The sequence below is a fragment of the Rhincodon typus genome, chromosome 27 (assembly GCF_021869965.1).
Source record: "Rhincodon typus isolate 14 chromosome 27, sRhiTyp1.1, whole genome shotgun sequence".
NCBI lineage: Eukaryota > Metazoa > Chordata > Chondrichthyes > Orectolobiformes > Rhincodontidae > Rhincodon > Rhincodon typus.
The window spans coordinates 41,787,801-41,804,883 of NC_063358.1; the positions used below are offsets into that span (position 1 = coordinate 41,787,801).

At 43.1% G+C, this 17,083-nt stretch overlaps 1 protein-coding gene across 1 annotated transcript in view; it reads left to right on the forward strand.

The window, feature by feature from the left end:
- Positions 1-17,083, forward strand: part of LOC109913044 (collagen alpha-1(XVI) chain-like) — a 137,453-nt gene that overhangs the window by 88,096 nt on the left and 32,274 nt on the right. Inside the window, exons 19-23 of the mRNA XM_048612964.1 lie at positions 9,029-9,064; positions 9,496-9,531; positions 11,428-11,550; positions 15,306-15,350; positions 16,711-16,746. Of these exons, the coding sequence (XP_048468921.1) occupies positions 9,029-9,064; positions 9,496-9,531; positions 11,428-11,550; positions 15,306-15,350; positions 16,711-16,746 (276 nt within the window). The remainder of the gene's footprint in view (positions 1-9,028; positions 9,065-9,495; positions 9,532-11,427; positions 11,551-15,305; positions 15,351-16,710; positions 16,747-17,083) is intronic.

Here is a 17,083-nt window from a genome sequence, read left to right on the forward strand (position 1 = left end):
CTGCTACCTTCAGGGATCTGTGGACTCCAAGGTTCCTCACTTTCTCCACACCTCTTGTTATTCTCCCATTGATTAACATCATCCAAGTTCACGACCTCCTCAGCTATTGATAAAACTCTCATCATACCTTTGTCACTTCCAGACTTGCCAATTCCAGTCTGCTCCTGGCTGGCCTTTGAAATTGAACCCTCCATAAACTTGATGGCATGCAGAACTCTGCTCCCTGTGCTTTAATGTATGTCAAGCTCTGTTCACCTATCACCCCAGTGCTCACTGATCTACATTGGCTCCCAGTCAACCAATGTCCTGATGTTAAAATTCTCATTGTTATTTTCAGATCCCTCCATGGCTTTACCCCTCTGTAATCTTGTCCAGTCCCACAAACATCTGAGATCTCTGTGCTCCTGTGTGGCCTTCTGAGCATCCTTAATTTTAATTGTTTTACTATTACTCAGCTTGTCTTATGCTGGTGAGGCAACAGGTTCTGCAATTCCCTCCATACAACCCTCCCCTGTCTACCTCACTTTCTTCCTTTAAGACATTACTTAAAACTGAAGTTTTTGACTGAGATTTTGACCACCTGCCCTAATGTTTCCTCACGAGGCTCAGTGCCCCGAAACGCTGCTGAGATGTGTTTGGAATGTTGATTAGATTGAGCGTGATGCTCTTCGAATTGAAACTGCCTTGTAAGGAAGGTTAGTGAGTGATTACTAACGCTGAGTCAAGACATTCTCATTGTTGATGGAGAAGAAGGAAGGGACGAAGCACTAAATGCAAAAGTTTGAAGAATGCAGAATTTTCTGAGGGCTGTTGAACTGGAGCACATTACAGAAGGAGGGATGAAGTCAGGTGATGATTTTCAGCATGTTCATAAGAATTTCAAATGTGTGGTGCAGGATGTCTGCCCCATGATGTGGCCTTTGCCCCCAGGAGGGTATTTGTACCTGATGCTAACTCTGTTACATAAGAACTAGACATGGTTAACATGGTACTGAAAGATTCGACAGATATTTATCACAGATCCTCATATTCACATAGATTACAGTCATGCACACTGCAGTGTCTGGGCTAATATTAACTTAGCCAGTTGTAGTCACACAGCCTTTTATACCTCAAGTGTCCTCAGTTAAGATAGAATCATTAGGTCAGTTGAGTCTAGAGACTTAAAGTGCCTGGATAAGGATTTCAAAAGGTCAGACAGGAGGAAGGTCAAGTGCAGATCCTTGATGAGCCTTGGGATTGTGATGGGGTGTGATGAGAAGTCATTTATGGAGATATCCCAGCTATGACCAGGTGAGTGAGAGAGAAGCAAGTAATGTCAGCTCATTCAGGACAGGACCGCCCGCTTAACAAGCACCTCATCCACAATCTTCAACACTCACTTCCTCCAGTAGCAATGGTGTGCACCATTTACAAGATGCACTGTAGTATCTCACCAAGGCTCCTCCAACAGCACTTTCCAAACCCACAACCTCTACCACTTAGAAGGTCAAGGGTAGCAGATACATGAGAACACCAACACCTGCAAGTTCCCCTCCAAGCTACACACCATCCTGACTTGGAAATTTATTTCTGTTTTTTTCATTGAAATCTTGGAACCCCTCTATAAATGTACTGCAATTTAGCCCCCACTAGACTACAGCAGTTCAAGAAGGTGGTTCATCACCACCTACTCCAGGGTAGTTAAGGATGGGCAATACATGTTGGCTGAGTGGTACCTACATCCCATGAATCAGTTTTTAAGAAGTCCCATTGAGTTGGACAGCAGAATTCAGACTGATCATGCCAAAAGCTATTGACAAATGCTGAAGAGGAAAGATGGAGCCTTCTTGTCGTATTATAGTAGGGAAGATCACAGCTATTGCTCAAAGTGCTGACAACACACATGGCACACAAAAAAACCCAAAGATTGCAGATGTTGGAAATCAGAAACAAAAACAGAAATTGCTGGAAAAGCTCAGCAGATCTGGCAGTATCGGTGGAGAGAAAGCAGAGTTTCAGGTCCAGGGACCCATCTTCAGAACAGGGGTTCTTACCCATTTTTGACGCATGACACTCATGTCCCCTTCTCTCAGAAGCTACATATACAAAGCTCTCCGACACCAAATGATATGCCATTGTGCAATCACGTAGAGTTACGAGGAAATTCAGAAGAATGGGGGATCTTGATGTGCTTGTCCATAGATCCCTGAAGGTGGCAGGACTAGTTAATAGAGTAGATAAGAAGGCATATGGGATGCTTGCCTTTGTCAGTCAAGGCATAGCTTAAAAGAGCAGGGAGTTTATGTTGGAGCAGTACAGAATTATTGTTAGGCCACAGCTGGTGTACTGTGTGGAGTTCTGGTCACCACACTATCAGAAGGATATGAATGCACCAGCCAAGGGGTGGGTGGGGGTTGCAGAGGAGATTCACCAGGATGTTGCCTGGAATGAAGCACTTTAGTTCTGAAGAGACACTGGATAAGCTGAGGTTGTTTTCTTTGACTGACGGGGACCCTGATAGAGGTGTATAAGATTATGAGGGGCATGGACAGATGGATACAAAGCAGCTTAGTCGATGGATCAATAACAAGGGAGGCATAATTTTAAAGTGAAAGACAGGAGGTTCAGAGGGGATTTAAGGAAAAAAAACTTTTCAACCCGAGGAGGTGAGAGTACAGTGCCTGGGAGTGTATTTGAGGTGAGAAACCTCACAAGCTTGAAAAGCACTTTAATGAGCTTTGAATTTTTTTTTTCCATTCATTTGTGGGATGTGGGCGTCACTGGCTGGCCAGCATTTCTTGCCCATCCCTGGTTGCCCTTGAGAAGATGGTGGTGAGCTGCCTTCTTGAACCGCTGCAGTCCTCCTGCTGTGGGTTGACCCATAATGCCATTAGGGAGGAAATTCCAGGATTTTGACCCAGCGACAGTGAAGGAACGGCGATATATTTCCAAGTCAGGATGGTGAGTGACTTGGAGGAGAACTTGGAGGTGGTGGTGTTCCCATATATCTGCTGCCCTTGTCCTTCTAGATGGAACTGGTTGTGGGTTTGGAAGGTGCTGTCTGAAGATCTTTGGTGAATTTCTGCAGCGCATCTTATAGATAGTACACACTGCTGCTACTGAGCGTCGGTGGTGGAGGGAGTGGATGCTTGTGGAAGTGGTGCCAATCAAGCGGGCTGCTTTGTCCTGGATAGTGTTAAGCTTCTTGAGTGTTGTTGGGGCTGCACCATCCAGGCAAGTGGGGAGTATTCCATCACACTCCTGACTTGTGCCTTGTAGATGGCGGACAGGCTTTGGGGAGTCAGGAGGTGAGTTACTCGCCGCAGTATTCCCAGCTTCTGGCCTGCTCTTGTAGCCACTGTATTTATATAGTGAGTCCACTTGAGTCAATGGTAACCCCCAGGATGTTGATAGGGGGGGATTTAGTGATGGTAACACCATTGAATGTCAAGGGGCAGTGGTTAGATTGTCTCTTATTGGTGATGGTCATAGCCTGGCATTTGTGTGGCGCGAATGCCACTTGCCACTTGTCAGCCCAAGCCTGGTATTGTCCAGATCTTGTTGCATGTGAACATGGATTGCTTCAGTATCTGAGGAGTCACGAATGGTGCTGAACATTGTGCAATCATTGGCGAACATCCCCACTTCTGACCTTATGAAGGAGGGAAGGTCATTGATGAAGCAGCTGAAGATTATAGGGCCTACGACACTACCCTGAGGAACTCCTGCAGAGATGTCCTGGAACTGAGATGATTGACCTCCCACAACCATGACCATCCTCCTTCGTGTCAGGGATGACTCCAACCACCGGCGCATTTTCCCCCTGATACCCATTGATTCCAGTTTTGCTAGGGCTCCTTGATGCCACACTCAGTTGAATGCAGCCTTGATATCCAGTGCTGTCACTCTCACCTCACCTCTGGAATTCAGCTCTTTTGTCCATGTTTGAACCAAGGCTGTAATGAGATCAGGAGCTGAGTGGCCCTGGCGGAACCCAAACTGGGCATCACTGAGCAGGTGATTTCTGAGCAGGTGCTGCTTGATAGCACTGTTGGTGGCACCTTCCATCTCTTTCCTGATGATCGAGAGGAGACTGATGGGGCAGTAATTGGCCAGGTTGGATTTGTCCTGCTTTTTGTGTACAGGACATACTTGGGCAATTTTCCACATTGTCGGGTAGATACCAGTGTTGTAACTGTACTGGAACAGCTTGGCTAGGGGAGCGGCAAGTTCTGGAGCACAAGTCTTCAGTACTAATGCCGAAATGTTGTCAGGGCCCGTAGCCTTTGCAGTATCCAGTGTCTCCAACTGTTTCTTGATATCACGTGGAGTGAATCAAATTGGCTGAAGACTGGTACCTGTAACGCTGGGGATCACTGGAGGAGGCCGAGATAGATCATCCACTTGGCACTTCTAGCAGAAAATTGCTGTGAATACTTCAGCCTTATCTTTCGCACTGATGTACTGGGCTCTTCCATCATTGAGGATGGGGATATTTGTGGATCCTCCTCCTCCAGTGAGTTGTTTAATTGTCCACCACCATTCATGACTGGATGTAGCAGGACTGCAGAGTGAATGACTTGGAAATGTTACAACATTCAAGGCTATGAGCCTCGTCAGGGCAAATGGGACTAGTGTAGGTACTAGTGTATTTTTAGCATATAGATTTGTTACAGGGGGGGAATGGCCGAACCCCTCTGATAATTAAACCAAAACACAAGCCCAAATCTGTTATGACTGGAGTAGAGGTTCTCTTCTAATAAATACCCCCAAAACACCCAGAGAAGATTGTCTTTCCCCTCATAACCTGTTAAAAGAGTGGTTAAAAGAAAGAAAATCCCTGATTAACTTTATAAATAACAAGTAACATATTATTTATGTAGCTCTATCAATGACCAAATTTACAGAATTACTAACAAACCAATCAATTCCCCCTTCGACTACTAACTAATCCTTAATTGAACTAAATTCTACTGGAATGCTGTTCAAATAAACACAAGTCCCACTTATATAAACCCAATTAATAAGACAACAATAAATTAAAACTTAATCTCTCCAAGTTCATACAGACTGTCTTCTGGAACTCTCTGCTTTCTCCAGCCTTTCTTCTGTTGATCTCACATCACAAATGTCTTTCGGCCACTGATTCTGCTGTCAGGGATGTTTTTCTCTGTAATTGCTCCTGTGAGGACATTTAGCTGTTTTAATTAAATGTTGCTTTCTCTGAGAGCAAAAAAAAAGTGTTGTCTCTTGGCAGTTGACAGTTGGGTCTCTCCTGATTGTCAAAAATCCTTTCTTATATATCCCCTACAACACATCAAATTTTTATACTATGATTGGTTTCAGGATGTCAACACCATCAGTTTTTTCAATTCAATTGGCTTTGAATTGCTGAGTGCTTCGTTGAAATTTATTGGCCAAATTCAAACTTGTTGTCTCAGTAAAAAGCAGCTTGGCTGCTCAATACAAAATGTTTCAATTCGGGCACTCTCTGTGCACAGTACTTGTAAAAGCACAGACAAAGCACAATCTCTTAAAGAGACCAGGTACTCTTCTTTCCCACTGTCATTTATTTTAACCTACAATTCTAACTTCCTGCCTTCCAATTCATGAATACTCTACCCAACTTCGTAACAAAGTCAATGGGCTGAAGGGTCTCTTCTGTTTTGTATGATTCTATGATATACCAGCACAGAAACTGATCATTTGCCCCAAAAGTCCATGCTACAGTGCTCAGCAGCCTTCTCCCACCCATTTCAGCTAACCCAAATACAAATACCTTGCTAATTCATGTTTTTATCGAGCTTCCTCACTATTCAGCTCAGTTACCTTGTCAAATAGTGTGCTCCACTTTCTCACAACTCTTTGGGTGAGAAAAAAAGCTCTAATTTCCTTGTTGGATGTGTTGGTGATGATCTTACAGTTTTGACTCCCACAGTGGAGCTTTGCTCTCACCTGGGTCATTTTGGGGATTAGATAAGCAGGAGCAAGATACTTCCTCAGAGAGAGGGAAAGATGTCATCTTTCAACTGAGGAAAGCCATTTTGTTTTAATCTGCATTAATAGTTAACTTTGAGAATGTCAGTGCAGAGATTTCCAAGCCAGGTGCCTCTCTGATGTTGGATATGAGGTGGACAGTTATGGTGGAGGCTTGTGGGTTTGGAATTGCATATTGTATGGAAAAGGAGAGATAAATAAATAGCAGGATTGTCAAGTGCAACATGAAACAAGCCTGAACTGGAAATGTTCCAAAATTTATTTTTGTCTGCTCCAGAAGGAGGTTCTGATGCAATGTTTTTGGCAAGTTGAAACTGGCTGCATTGAAGTGAAGCAGAAATCGCTCGTGAGGCCAGCAATTTTCTTTTTTTTTATTTTTCATTATTTATATTCCAGATTTAGCTGAATGCTGATCCAAGCAAAATCTTCTGAGTGAGACTCCAAAGACGGTGCTGAATTACAGGCTCTTGTGAGCCAGTTTCTTCAATTTGTTTTAACTTTGCATTAATCTTTGGATGTTCTGAACTTGTTCACTTTAGGTTCTATGATGGTCGGAAACAGATTGACAGCTTTGTATACGCAGCTGGGAAATCTTTAAAACCTACTTCTGTATATCATCTTTGAGATTTTCTTATCTTTTCACTCCTTGATATCACCATCCCCATCCTGGAGGTTATCATCGACCAGAAACTGAACTGGACTAGCCATATCAATACTGTGGCTACAAGACCAGCTCAGAAGCTTGGAACAAAAACAGAAGTTGCTGGAAAAGCTCACCAGGCAGCATCTGTGAAGAGAAAATCAGAGTTAACATTTCGGGTCCAGTGACCCTACTTCAGAACCAATCGTTAACTCTGATTTTCTCTTCACAGATGCTTCCAGACCTGAGCTTTTCTAGCATCTTCTGTTTTTGTTCCTGATTCACAGCATCCACAGTTCGTTTGGATTTTATCTTCAGAAGCTTGGAATTTGTGACAAGCAACTCACCTCGCGTCTCCACAAAGCCTGCCCCCACCATCTTTTCAACACATAGGTCCAGAATGTGCAGCTTCAGTAACATTCAAGAAACTCAACACCATCTGATACAAAGCAGCCCACTTGATTGGCAACCTATCTACCACCTCCGACACTCACTTCCTCGCTACTAACTAAGCAGTGTGTACCATTTACATGATGCACTGCAGCAACTCACCGAGGCTCCTTTGATAGCACCCTCCAAGCCCATGACCTCTACCATCTAGAAGGACAAAGACAAAGATACATGGGAAGACCACCCCCTGCAAATTCCTCTCCAAGCCACTCACCATCCTACCGTGGAAATATGTCGCTGTTTCCTCAGTATCACTGGGCCAGAATCCTGGAAATTCCTCTCTCACAATATTGTGGATCTAACTACAGCACTTGGACAGCAACGGTTGAAGAAGGCAGCTCACCACCACCTTCTCACTGATAACTAGGGATGGGCAATAAACGCTGGTCCAACCAGCAGTTCATATCCTATGAATGAATAAACAGAACAAAAACAGGAGTCATCAGACCTAAAACATTAACTCTGAATTTTATCTTCACAGATGCTGACCTACCTGCTGAGCTTTTACAGCAACTTCTGTTTTTGTTCCTGATTCACAGCATCAGCAGTTCTTTCGGTGTTTATTATGAATAAATAGAAACCTTGCTTGGTATTTAATATCTTTGACAACTCATTGATGAATTTCCACCAGTTCTGAAGGAGAATTAGGGATAGGCAATCATTTTATGCCAATGAAAGTGACCTCCCAAGAATCAATGAGAAAGGAAATCACGGCCCTTTCCCTATCTTTAATTTACATAGCTAATGTTGCTAATCACAATCCTGGAATCTTACTTTGCTCTGTCACTAGGTAGTCCATGTTGATTGCACTTGGCTGACCTGCCAGCTTGAGTTCAGAACTCGGTATGTAGTATACCATTGGATCAAACATATTGGCCGGTCTGCAATTTCCAGAAGTGTAAATTAATGAGTTATGCTGGGATTTCCCATGAACCACATTGAAGGTGTAGAATGTATAAACCAGCCTAAAGAAATGGAAATGGCATAAGAAATAAGTGCCTTCTTTAGAACCATCTTTGTGCATAAAGATTGAAGATTGAAAGCACTGCTTCTGCATTTTAGGAAGTGTGTATTAACATAAATATAACTGCGAAGTTTTTCCATTTTTAACGCAATGTATTCTAATATTTAAAAAATGAATTCAGAGATTTAGGAAGCAAAGCACAGGAATCAATAATGAGGTTTTATTTAAAAAAAACTTTTTTCAAATGTTAACATGAAACACCAGAAATATGTCCTTGCTTTGTTTAAGATTTTAGTTGTAAATTCTCAGCCTGTTCACAACTGTTGTGAATTATAGAAATTTGTGTGAGCTCTTTTTCACATTTGGTGATGACCAGTGGGCAGTTTTGGGGAAGTCTTGTAGATTTATGGACAGAAAAAGTTGTATCCTGGTGAGAGACAAACTATTTGCAGCCCCTTGAAGAAAGGCTGTTCCTGGGAGAGATGAAGCTTTTGGAGTCCAGAGAAACAGTGGAGTTTGAAAACCCATATCCCTAAGAGGCTGAATTAGCTTTAAAGGGAAGCGAAAGTTTTTTTTTTAACTTGCCCTGGCAACTGTTCCAAAGTGATCAAATCTTGAAAGCAAACCTTTCTGACTATGCAAAATAATGCCAGTTTTGGAGATAATGCCGATCATACAGTGGGATATGCACCCCTTAATCATTCTTTCTCCTTTCTGAAACCTTAGCAAGCTTTCGTGTTTCTGTTTTAGCAGCACTAAATGTCATCATTAATCAGCTGCAGTTCACCCACAGTCAGGGTATAAACTGTTGGGGAGAGTGAGGAGTGGCAGTATTAGTTGCTGCATGTTTCTGTCTGGATACCAATGCTCTCAGGAATGTACATGAAGGTGTTCAGCTGTCACAAGATTCAGATGGACTGATTGCCTTGTCTGTAAGTGGTTTGCACCAACAGGTATTACATGATATCTAAGTCTGTTTTCGTTTGCAAATGTAGGGCATGTCTGGACCTCCGGGAACACCGGGTGAGAAGGTAAGATGCTAAACAATCCAGACTGGATCAGTATCATGTATTAGGAGGTTAGTGGGGTACTTAAGGATCAAGGGTTGGCTGGTGTATGGTATTTTTTGGGGTCAGAGGTCAGATGGCATTGAAATAGAGGTTAGATGCATAGGTCATTCAGTGCTCCAAATAGCCTGTCTTCGACCACCCTTAGTCCAGCTTCTTTTTGTGACATTTTTCTGCTGACCCCATATCCCACAATATGGACAAGACGTGGCATCATCTCTGAGCTCTGGGAGCAGAACTCGCTGCTGTCCTGGTGATTTTCCAGTTTAAAAATAACTGTGGTGAGTGCTTGGACAGTTGGTTATTTTTTAATTTGGACTCTGTCCCAGACACTATAATCTTATAAAACAATATGTGTTCTTTATCTGATAAATCTTTGTTTAAATTCTATTCAGGGAGATACAGGAGATCCTGGTCTGAAGGGAGAGAAGGTGAGCTCATTAACTGTTAAAAGCTGAGAATTCTAGCCTAATCGTCCGTCATAGTAAATGTTAATTTCTTTTACACAAACAGAAACACGTGCTTCCCTTGCTCACATTGTAAGTTTGGCCGAGATAGTTAACAAAAATACCAGGGGAGCAATGAAGAGAATTATTTGGATACAACGAGCTGTTATGACGTAGAATACATTGCCTGAAAGGATGGTGCAAGCAGTTCCAATAGTAACTTTCTAAAGGGAATTGGGTAAATGCAGATAACTGGGAAACATTTGCAGGGCTATGTGGAATGTACAGGGACTTGGAATTAATTAGACCACTTAATGCTCAATAGGCTAAATGGCCTGTTTTTGTGATTCCATGTTTCAGATCGCCAAATCCAGGTCCCGGGTATACTTTACTGAACCATTCACAATATGTAAAAGAGGCCACCCACAATTCTATCTTTTTAAAGGAGCAATTACTCATTAAGCAGCCAGGGCAGTACGGTGGCTCAGTGGTTAGCGCTGCTGCCTCACGGTTTCGGGAACCCAGGTTCAATTCCATCCTCGGGTGATTGCCTGTGTGGAGTTTATACATTCTCCCTGAGTCTGTGTGGGTTTTCTCCCCCAGTCTAGAGATGTACAGGTTATGTGGATTGGCCATGCTAAATTGCCCAATAGTGTCCAGGGATGTGCAGAGTAGGTGGCTTAGCCATGGGAAATGCAGAGTTACAGGGATGGGGCAAGGTCTGGCTGGGATGCTCTTTGGGGGGTTAGTGTGGACTTGATGGGCTGAATAGCCTGCTTCCACACTATAGGGGTTCTGTGAGTCAAAACCTCTCAGTTCCAACATCATCCTTAGAAATGGAGAGCCATTTTGCAAGGTCTCTGATTTTCTTTTTATAGAATGGGAAATGCAGGATTACAGGGATTTGATGGGAGGGGAATGCTGCTAGAAGGGTCTGCTTCCACACTAGCGATTCTATGATTTTATTTTATGATCTTATGAATACAAATTCAGGGGCAGGCAAGACCTGCTGCAATCTGAAATCAGCTCTTGTAAGGCCAAGGTAACCCATTCCGTCAAATAACCCTGATATGGTTTGAATGTGCTTTGGGATTTTTTGTTAGATTCGTTGTGGCTTGAATTGATCAGAAAATTGATGTTTTCAGGTGACCTGTTAAACCAGTTCCACACAGATTAAGCAGCTAACCTCATCTGGTTACACTTCAAATAGTTGATGTGAGCACAGGTATCAGGGAAATACCCATCAAGTCTAAGTGGTAATTTATCATAGGTCAAAAGTGTGTTGACTGATTCTGTATCATGGCAGGAAAAATGATGTGTTGGCAAATAATTCCAGCCAATACACAAAGCAGCTGTTGGTTCCATGCTAAGTTTGAAGAGGGTTTCAGAAATCAGAGAAACATCCATACATTATGAAGTTGCTTTAAGGACAGGGCAGCCATGTGAGAATCTGGCAGAAACTATCACTTTCCTGGATTCGGGGGTCACTATCATTGATGCCAGGGTAGGGAGAGGGTCAGATTTCCAGCTGCCTTTTGATGGGTTAGCTATTTTCCTGGGATAAGGCGTGTGGATTTGGTCAGATCCCTGCCACCAAAACAAAGCTTGCCACAGCAGAGAACTTTGGTCTCGTGAGGGTCCAGCAGCCTCCACTGCTTTGATAGAGTTTCCTAAACCGAGGTGAGAAGGAGCTCCCACTGTAAGGCATCACATACTGCTGTCAGTTTCACAGTGTTGCCAAGAGCACCAGTACTCAGCATGCCTGTACACAGGCCAGCGGAGCAATTGTAAAATCATTCCCCTGTTGTACTGTTGGAGAGGCAGGAGAGAAACTGGATTAGCCGCTGATGTAAAGCATCTCGCGTCTGTTCTGTAACACAGGGCGACTCATGCAAGATCTGTCCACAGCTCACTGATGAGCTCAGAAACATTGTGGGAATTCCCGGACCACCTGGCGCTAAAGGTGACACAGGACCCCCAGGAGTTCAAGAACCCGGACCACCTGTGAGTAAAGGGGAGGCAGTAGGTGAATGGCACTGGACCAGTAAACCAGAGGCCGTGGTTAATTCTCTGGGGACATGAATTCAAACCCCACCATGGCATGAATTTATTAAATAAAAACTTATAAGCCACTCTTGGTAGCGATGCTATCACTGACTATCATTGATTTTTTTTTTATGACAATCTGGTTAACTTTAGAGAAGGAAATCTGCCATCCTTACCCAGTCTGATTCATAAGTGACTCCAGACCCTCAGAAAACATCAGAAAAGGGTTGAGCAAGTCACTCAGTTCAAGGGCAACTAGGGAATGGCTAAAAATGCCAGTTTTGTCAGCAGTGACCACATCCCATGAAAGAAAATTGAGTTTGAGTCAGAGAGGTTATCAATGCTGCTGACATTAGAAATAACCTCTTAAGGATTATAGATATTTTTAATGTAATGATCATATATTTTTATTTTTGTATGTTTTTGATCTTGGACAGAAATGAGAAAATAACTTTTAATGAACAAGGATTGTTGAAGGACTTCTGCACTTTCTTATTATAAAAGCAAGGAACCTGACACTGACTGTGAATGTTGTTTACACAGCTACTGGTTCAGGCAACCATGGAACCTTTGAGCTGAAGCCAACAAAAATGTATGAATGGAGTGTTCTGTGACAACAGGTAGCTGATTGGCCTGTGGACTAGTGATCAGTTATCAATGACAAGACCTTCTGCCTGTCAACAGCTATGTGATTGGCTCCTACGTAACTGAATAGCTTGGGGTTGTGAATGCTTTGGTGGAAACCATCAGACCTCTTGAGGCGAAGGAGCTGTCTATACTCTGTAGTAGCAAACATCTCAAGCCTGAATATTGTCAGTTTATTTCCATTTTCTAGTTGCTGTAGGCTGTGACTTATTTAATCAGAGACATTTGTAAGTGTGAAGCAGTCACCTTGTTCTTCCTGCAAAGAAGTGATAGAATCTGGAAAATGAAGACTGGGTGGCAGAATTCTGATCAACAAAAGGATCATCACAGCAAATCCTGTAGACAGGAGCTGAGCTGCCTTCCCAGTCCTTCCCTCTGTCCATAGCACCCACGTTTTTTTTAATCTGACTGTATGTATGTGTATGGAGAAGTTTATAAGGGGGTTTGGGTTTTAATTGGTAGGGCTATAGGTTGATGATTTATAATTGTTTACCTGCAGCTAGAATCTTATTTATTTGGAATAACTAGTAATTTTTGTTATTCAGAGAAACCTGATTCCTGCTCTACATCAACCAAGGGCTAAAAGACAGATCGACTGGGGAATTCTGCAGATTGCAAAATGTCTTTAAGTGTTATGGCAATTGTGGGAATAGTGGGGTTTGACTTATAGTATTAACATTGATCACCTGGTTCGGACAGGTTATGGTACACCTCTGGAGCAGGTGGGACTGAAACCCAGCTGCTTCCAGCTCAGAGGTAGGGACGCTACCAGTACACCACAATAGCCTCCCTCAGTCTATATCATCAAATCAAAACAGATTATACTGATTTGGTCATACAGAACTTAAATATTGCTGGAAAAAAAATGCATTTTGTAAGTTCTCTGACACATTCATTAGTACAATTTTCAACAAATACCCCAAAGTAAAGCAAAAACAACATTTATATTGTATGAGACAATAGTACTGGTTGGTTAGCAAGTGGATTCTGGTAGAGGTGTCACCATGGAGATTGTACCAGTGAATGATGACTGACAGCTAACTGCAAAGCTTATGAATTATCCTGATGAGTGCAAAGTGAAAAACTTCAACAAAATTTGTCTTTTGTTCAGGATTCATAGTTATTCATGAATTGGTTTATTGGATCTTGCATCGCACACATTCTGCCAACATTATATCATTTTATTTAAATCACTCATGAGACATGGGCCTCGCTGACTGGCCACCATTTCTTGCCCAACCCTAGTTGCCCTTGAGAAGGTGGTGGTGAGCTGCCTTCTTGAACAGCTACAGTCCTCCTGCTGTGGGTTGACCCACAATGCTATGAGGGAGGGTATTCCAGGGCTTTGACCCAGAGACAGAGAAGGATGGCAATATATTTCCAAGTCAGTATGGTGAGTGGCCCGGATGGGACCTAGCAAGTCATGGTATTCCCATGTATCTGCTGCCCTTGTCCTTCTAGGAGGAAGTGGTCATGCAATTAGAAAGTATTGTCTAAGGAGCCTTAGCGAATTTCTGCAGTGCACTTTATAGATATGCTGTTGCTACTGAGTGTTGGTGGCAGAGGGAGTAGATGCTTGTGTATGTGGTGCCAATGAAGTGGGTTGTTTTGTCTTGGATGGTGTCAAGTTACTGGAGTGTTGTTGGAGCTACACCCATCCAGGCAAGTGGGGAGTGTTCCATACACTCCTGACTTGTGCCTTATAAATATTGGACAAACTTTAGGGAGACAGGAGATGAGTTACTAGCTGCAGTATTCCTAGCCTCTGACCTGCTCTTGTAACCACTTTTAGCAGTGTTTATGTGGTGAGTCCAGTTGAGTTTGCAGTCGATGGTAACCCCCACAATGTTTGTAGTAGGGGAATCTATTGATGGTAAACAGCATTGAAGGTCAAGAGACAGCAACTAGATTCTCTCACTTATTGGAGATGATCATGACATTTCTATGCTGCAAATGTTGCTTGACACTTTTCAACCCAAGCCTGGATATTATCCAGCTTCTGTTGCATTTGAACATGGACTGCTTCGGTGTCTGAGGAGTTGCGAATGGTTTTGAACAGTGTGCAATCATTGGCAAACATCCCCACTTCTGACCTGATGATGGAGTGCAGGTCATTGATGAAGCAGCTGAAGATGGTTGGGCCTAGGACACTGCCCTGAGGAACTCCTGCAGAGATGTCCTGGAACCAAGATGACAGACCTGCAGCAACCACAAAATTCTATGTGTCAGGTGTCACTCCAATCACCAGAGAGTTTGCCCCTTGAAACACATTGATTCCAGTATTGCCAGGGCTCCTTGATGCCACACTCAGTCGAATGTGGCCTTGATGTCAAGGGCTCACTCTCACCTCACGTCTAGAATTCAGCTCCTCCAAGTGTAGTTCATCATGGAGGAGTTCTGATTCATTAGCTGAGGGAGGACGGTACATGGTATTCAGCAGAAGATTTCCTTGCCAATGTTTAACCTGAAGCCATGAGTCTTCATGGGGTTCAGAATCAATGTTGAGGGTTCCCAGGGCAACTTTCTCCTAACTGTATACTATTGTGCTACTATCTCTGCAAGGTCTGCCCTGCCAGTGGGACAGGACATACCCAGAGATAGTGATGGTGATGTCTGTGACATTGTCTGTGAGTTATGATTCCATGAGTGTGACTGTGTTTCTTGACCAGTCTGTGAGACAGCTCTCCCAATTTTGGTACTAACCCCCAGATGTTAGTGAGGAGGACTTTGCAGGGTCGACAGGGCTGTTTCTGCCGTTGTCTTTTCCAGTGCCTAGGTCGATGCCAGGTAATCCGTCCAGTTTCATTTCTTTGAGACTTTGTAGCGATTGGTACAACTGAATGGCTTGCTAGGCTATTTCAGAGGGCATTTGAGAGTCAAACACATTGCTGTGGGCCTGGAGTCACATGTAGGTCAGACCAGGTGGGGATGACAGATTTCCTTCTCTGAAGGACATTAATTAAAAATCATGATTGCATTTCAAGAAATAATTCACGGGCCATGTTGCTCTTCGGGGTATCTTGCCAACGTGATAAGTCACCCTGTCAATGTAAATTGTCTCTGTACAGGGCCAGCCCGGAGCACCAGGTCCACGTGGCTTCAAGGGAGAAAAGGTGGGTCACTGAATTAACTCAGTGAAGTTTGTTAGCTGTGACTTACCTGTTAGTTCATGCTTGCTGTCTGTAATCAGGTCACATTTGTCCAGTAACTCAACCACTAACAGTACATTTCTGTGTCATCTGCACAACTGATGTTAAACTAATTGGCCCATATATAGTGTCTGGTTTATCTCACTTAACCTTCTTAAATAATGGAGTGACGTTGACAATTTTCTAACTCAAGGGAATCATTTATTAAACAATTGGCACATCTCTGAGTTCTTCATTTAATTTAGTATCCAGAAGTGAATCCCATCTGCTCCCATAGATTCATCTGTTTTCATCTCCAGAGTTTCCCATCGCCATTGTTTTTACTTATAGAGTCTAATTAAATCCTCCCTTTGATTTATTAATTTCCTTATTGCATTTTATCCTCTTTTCTGTTTTTGTTTCAGTAAGTGTTATTTCCTGATGTCCAATTACATTATCACACGTTTTCATGAAATAATTCTTGTCTCTTAACAAAATTGTAACAAATCTTCAGTGCTGTTCTTTCCAAGCACTTAACATCTTCCTTTTGTGGCTTAATTAGTGGAAGGTTGGAGAAAAGCATCAGGTTGGTTTAAATATTGTGTAAACGTGAGTCCTGTGGCTCACCAAGTTTCACTAAATTCAGAATCATTGAGTTTGTAGTGAAATGAGAGCCTTTAATCAGGCAGCATCTGGAGGAAAGGAGCAATCAACATTTCAGGTATTACTCTTCCTCAGGACTGGGTATGGAGCATCGAAGGTAGGTCCACATTTTGAGGGTTTAGAATGTACCTGTAGGCCTTGAGGGGTGAGATGGTGGTGACGACAGGAACTGAGGAAGGTCACATGACTGCAGTAGCGGGTTTGTTTCATGGTGTGGTCAAAGAGTTGAAGGGCCAAAGAGATCACAGCAGCGTGGCAGTGAGAAAGGGACTCACTGAGTTCATGTCTGAGGGAGGCAGAGAACTCCTTCAAAAGTGGTTATCCTTTGAAAAGACTTTGCAGTGGTAAAACCCGTTTAGACACAAAAAAAACTGCAGATGCTGGAATCCAAGGTAGACAAACAGGAGGCTGGAAGAACACAGCAAGCCAGGCAGCATCTGGAGGAAAGGAGCTGTCAACGTTTCGCGTATTAATTACCCTTCTTTGGGACTGGAGAATGGTAACACCCAAAATGTTGATTGTTCCTTTCCTCCAGATGCTGCCTGGCCTGCTGTGTTCTTCTAGCCTCCTGTTTGTCTATCTTGGATTCCAGCATCTGCAGGTTTTTTGTCTCTTTGCCTTTAATCAAACTGGATGCATTGGTTGTCATACACTGTTCAAGTGACAAGTCTCCATTTCACAGGGTAACATCGGGAAACCAGGAGCCACTGGGAAAACCGTGAGTACAATCATCATTTCTCTCACTTGCTTAGCTGTCTTCTGTCTCACAAGAATCATAGTAGAACACAAAACTGAGCCTTCACCCAGGGTGGTGTTAAATGTGAGTACCAGAAATACAAGGATTCAATGGAAGGAAACAGTGAGCTTCCCATCTCAATGCACTGAGCTGTGTACATGCTGGCACTTCTCCCTATGGGCTGTTAAGGATCAAAATGAAATGATGGTGAATCCCCAGCATAAAAGCATTTGTTTTGCAATAACCTATGATGCACCAGCCCTGAGATTAAAGGATCAGGAATCGGCTGTTCAAGCCCCTCTGGTCTTTTCTGCCATTC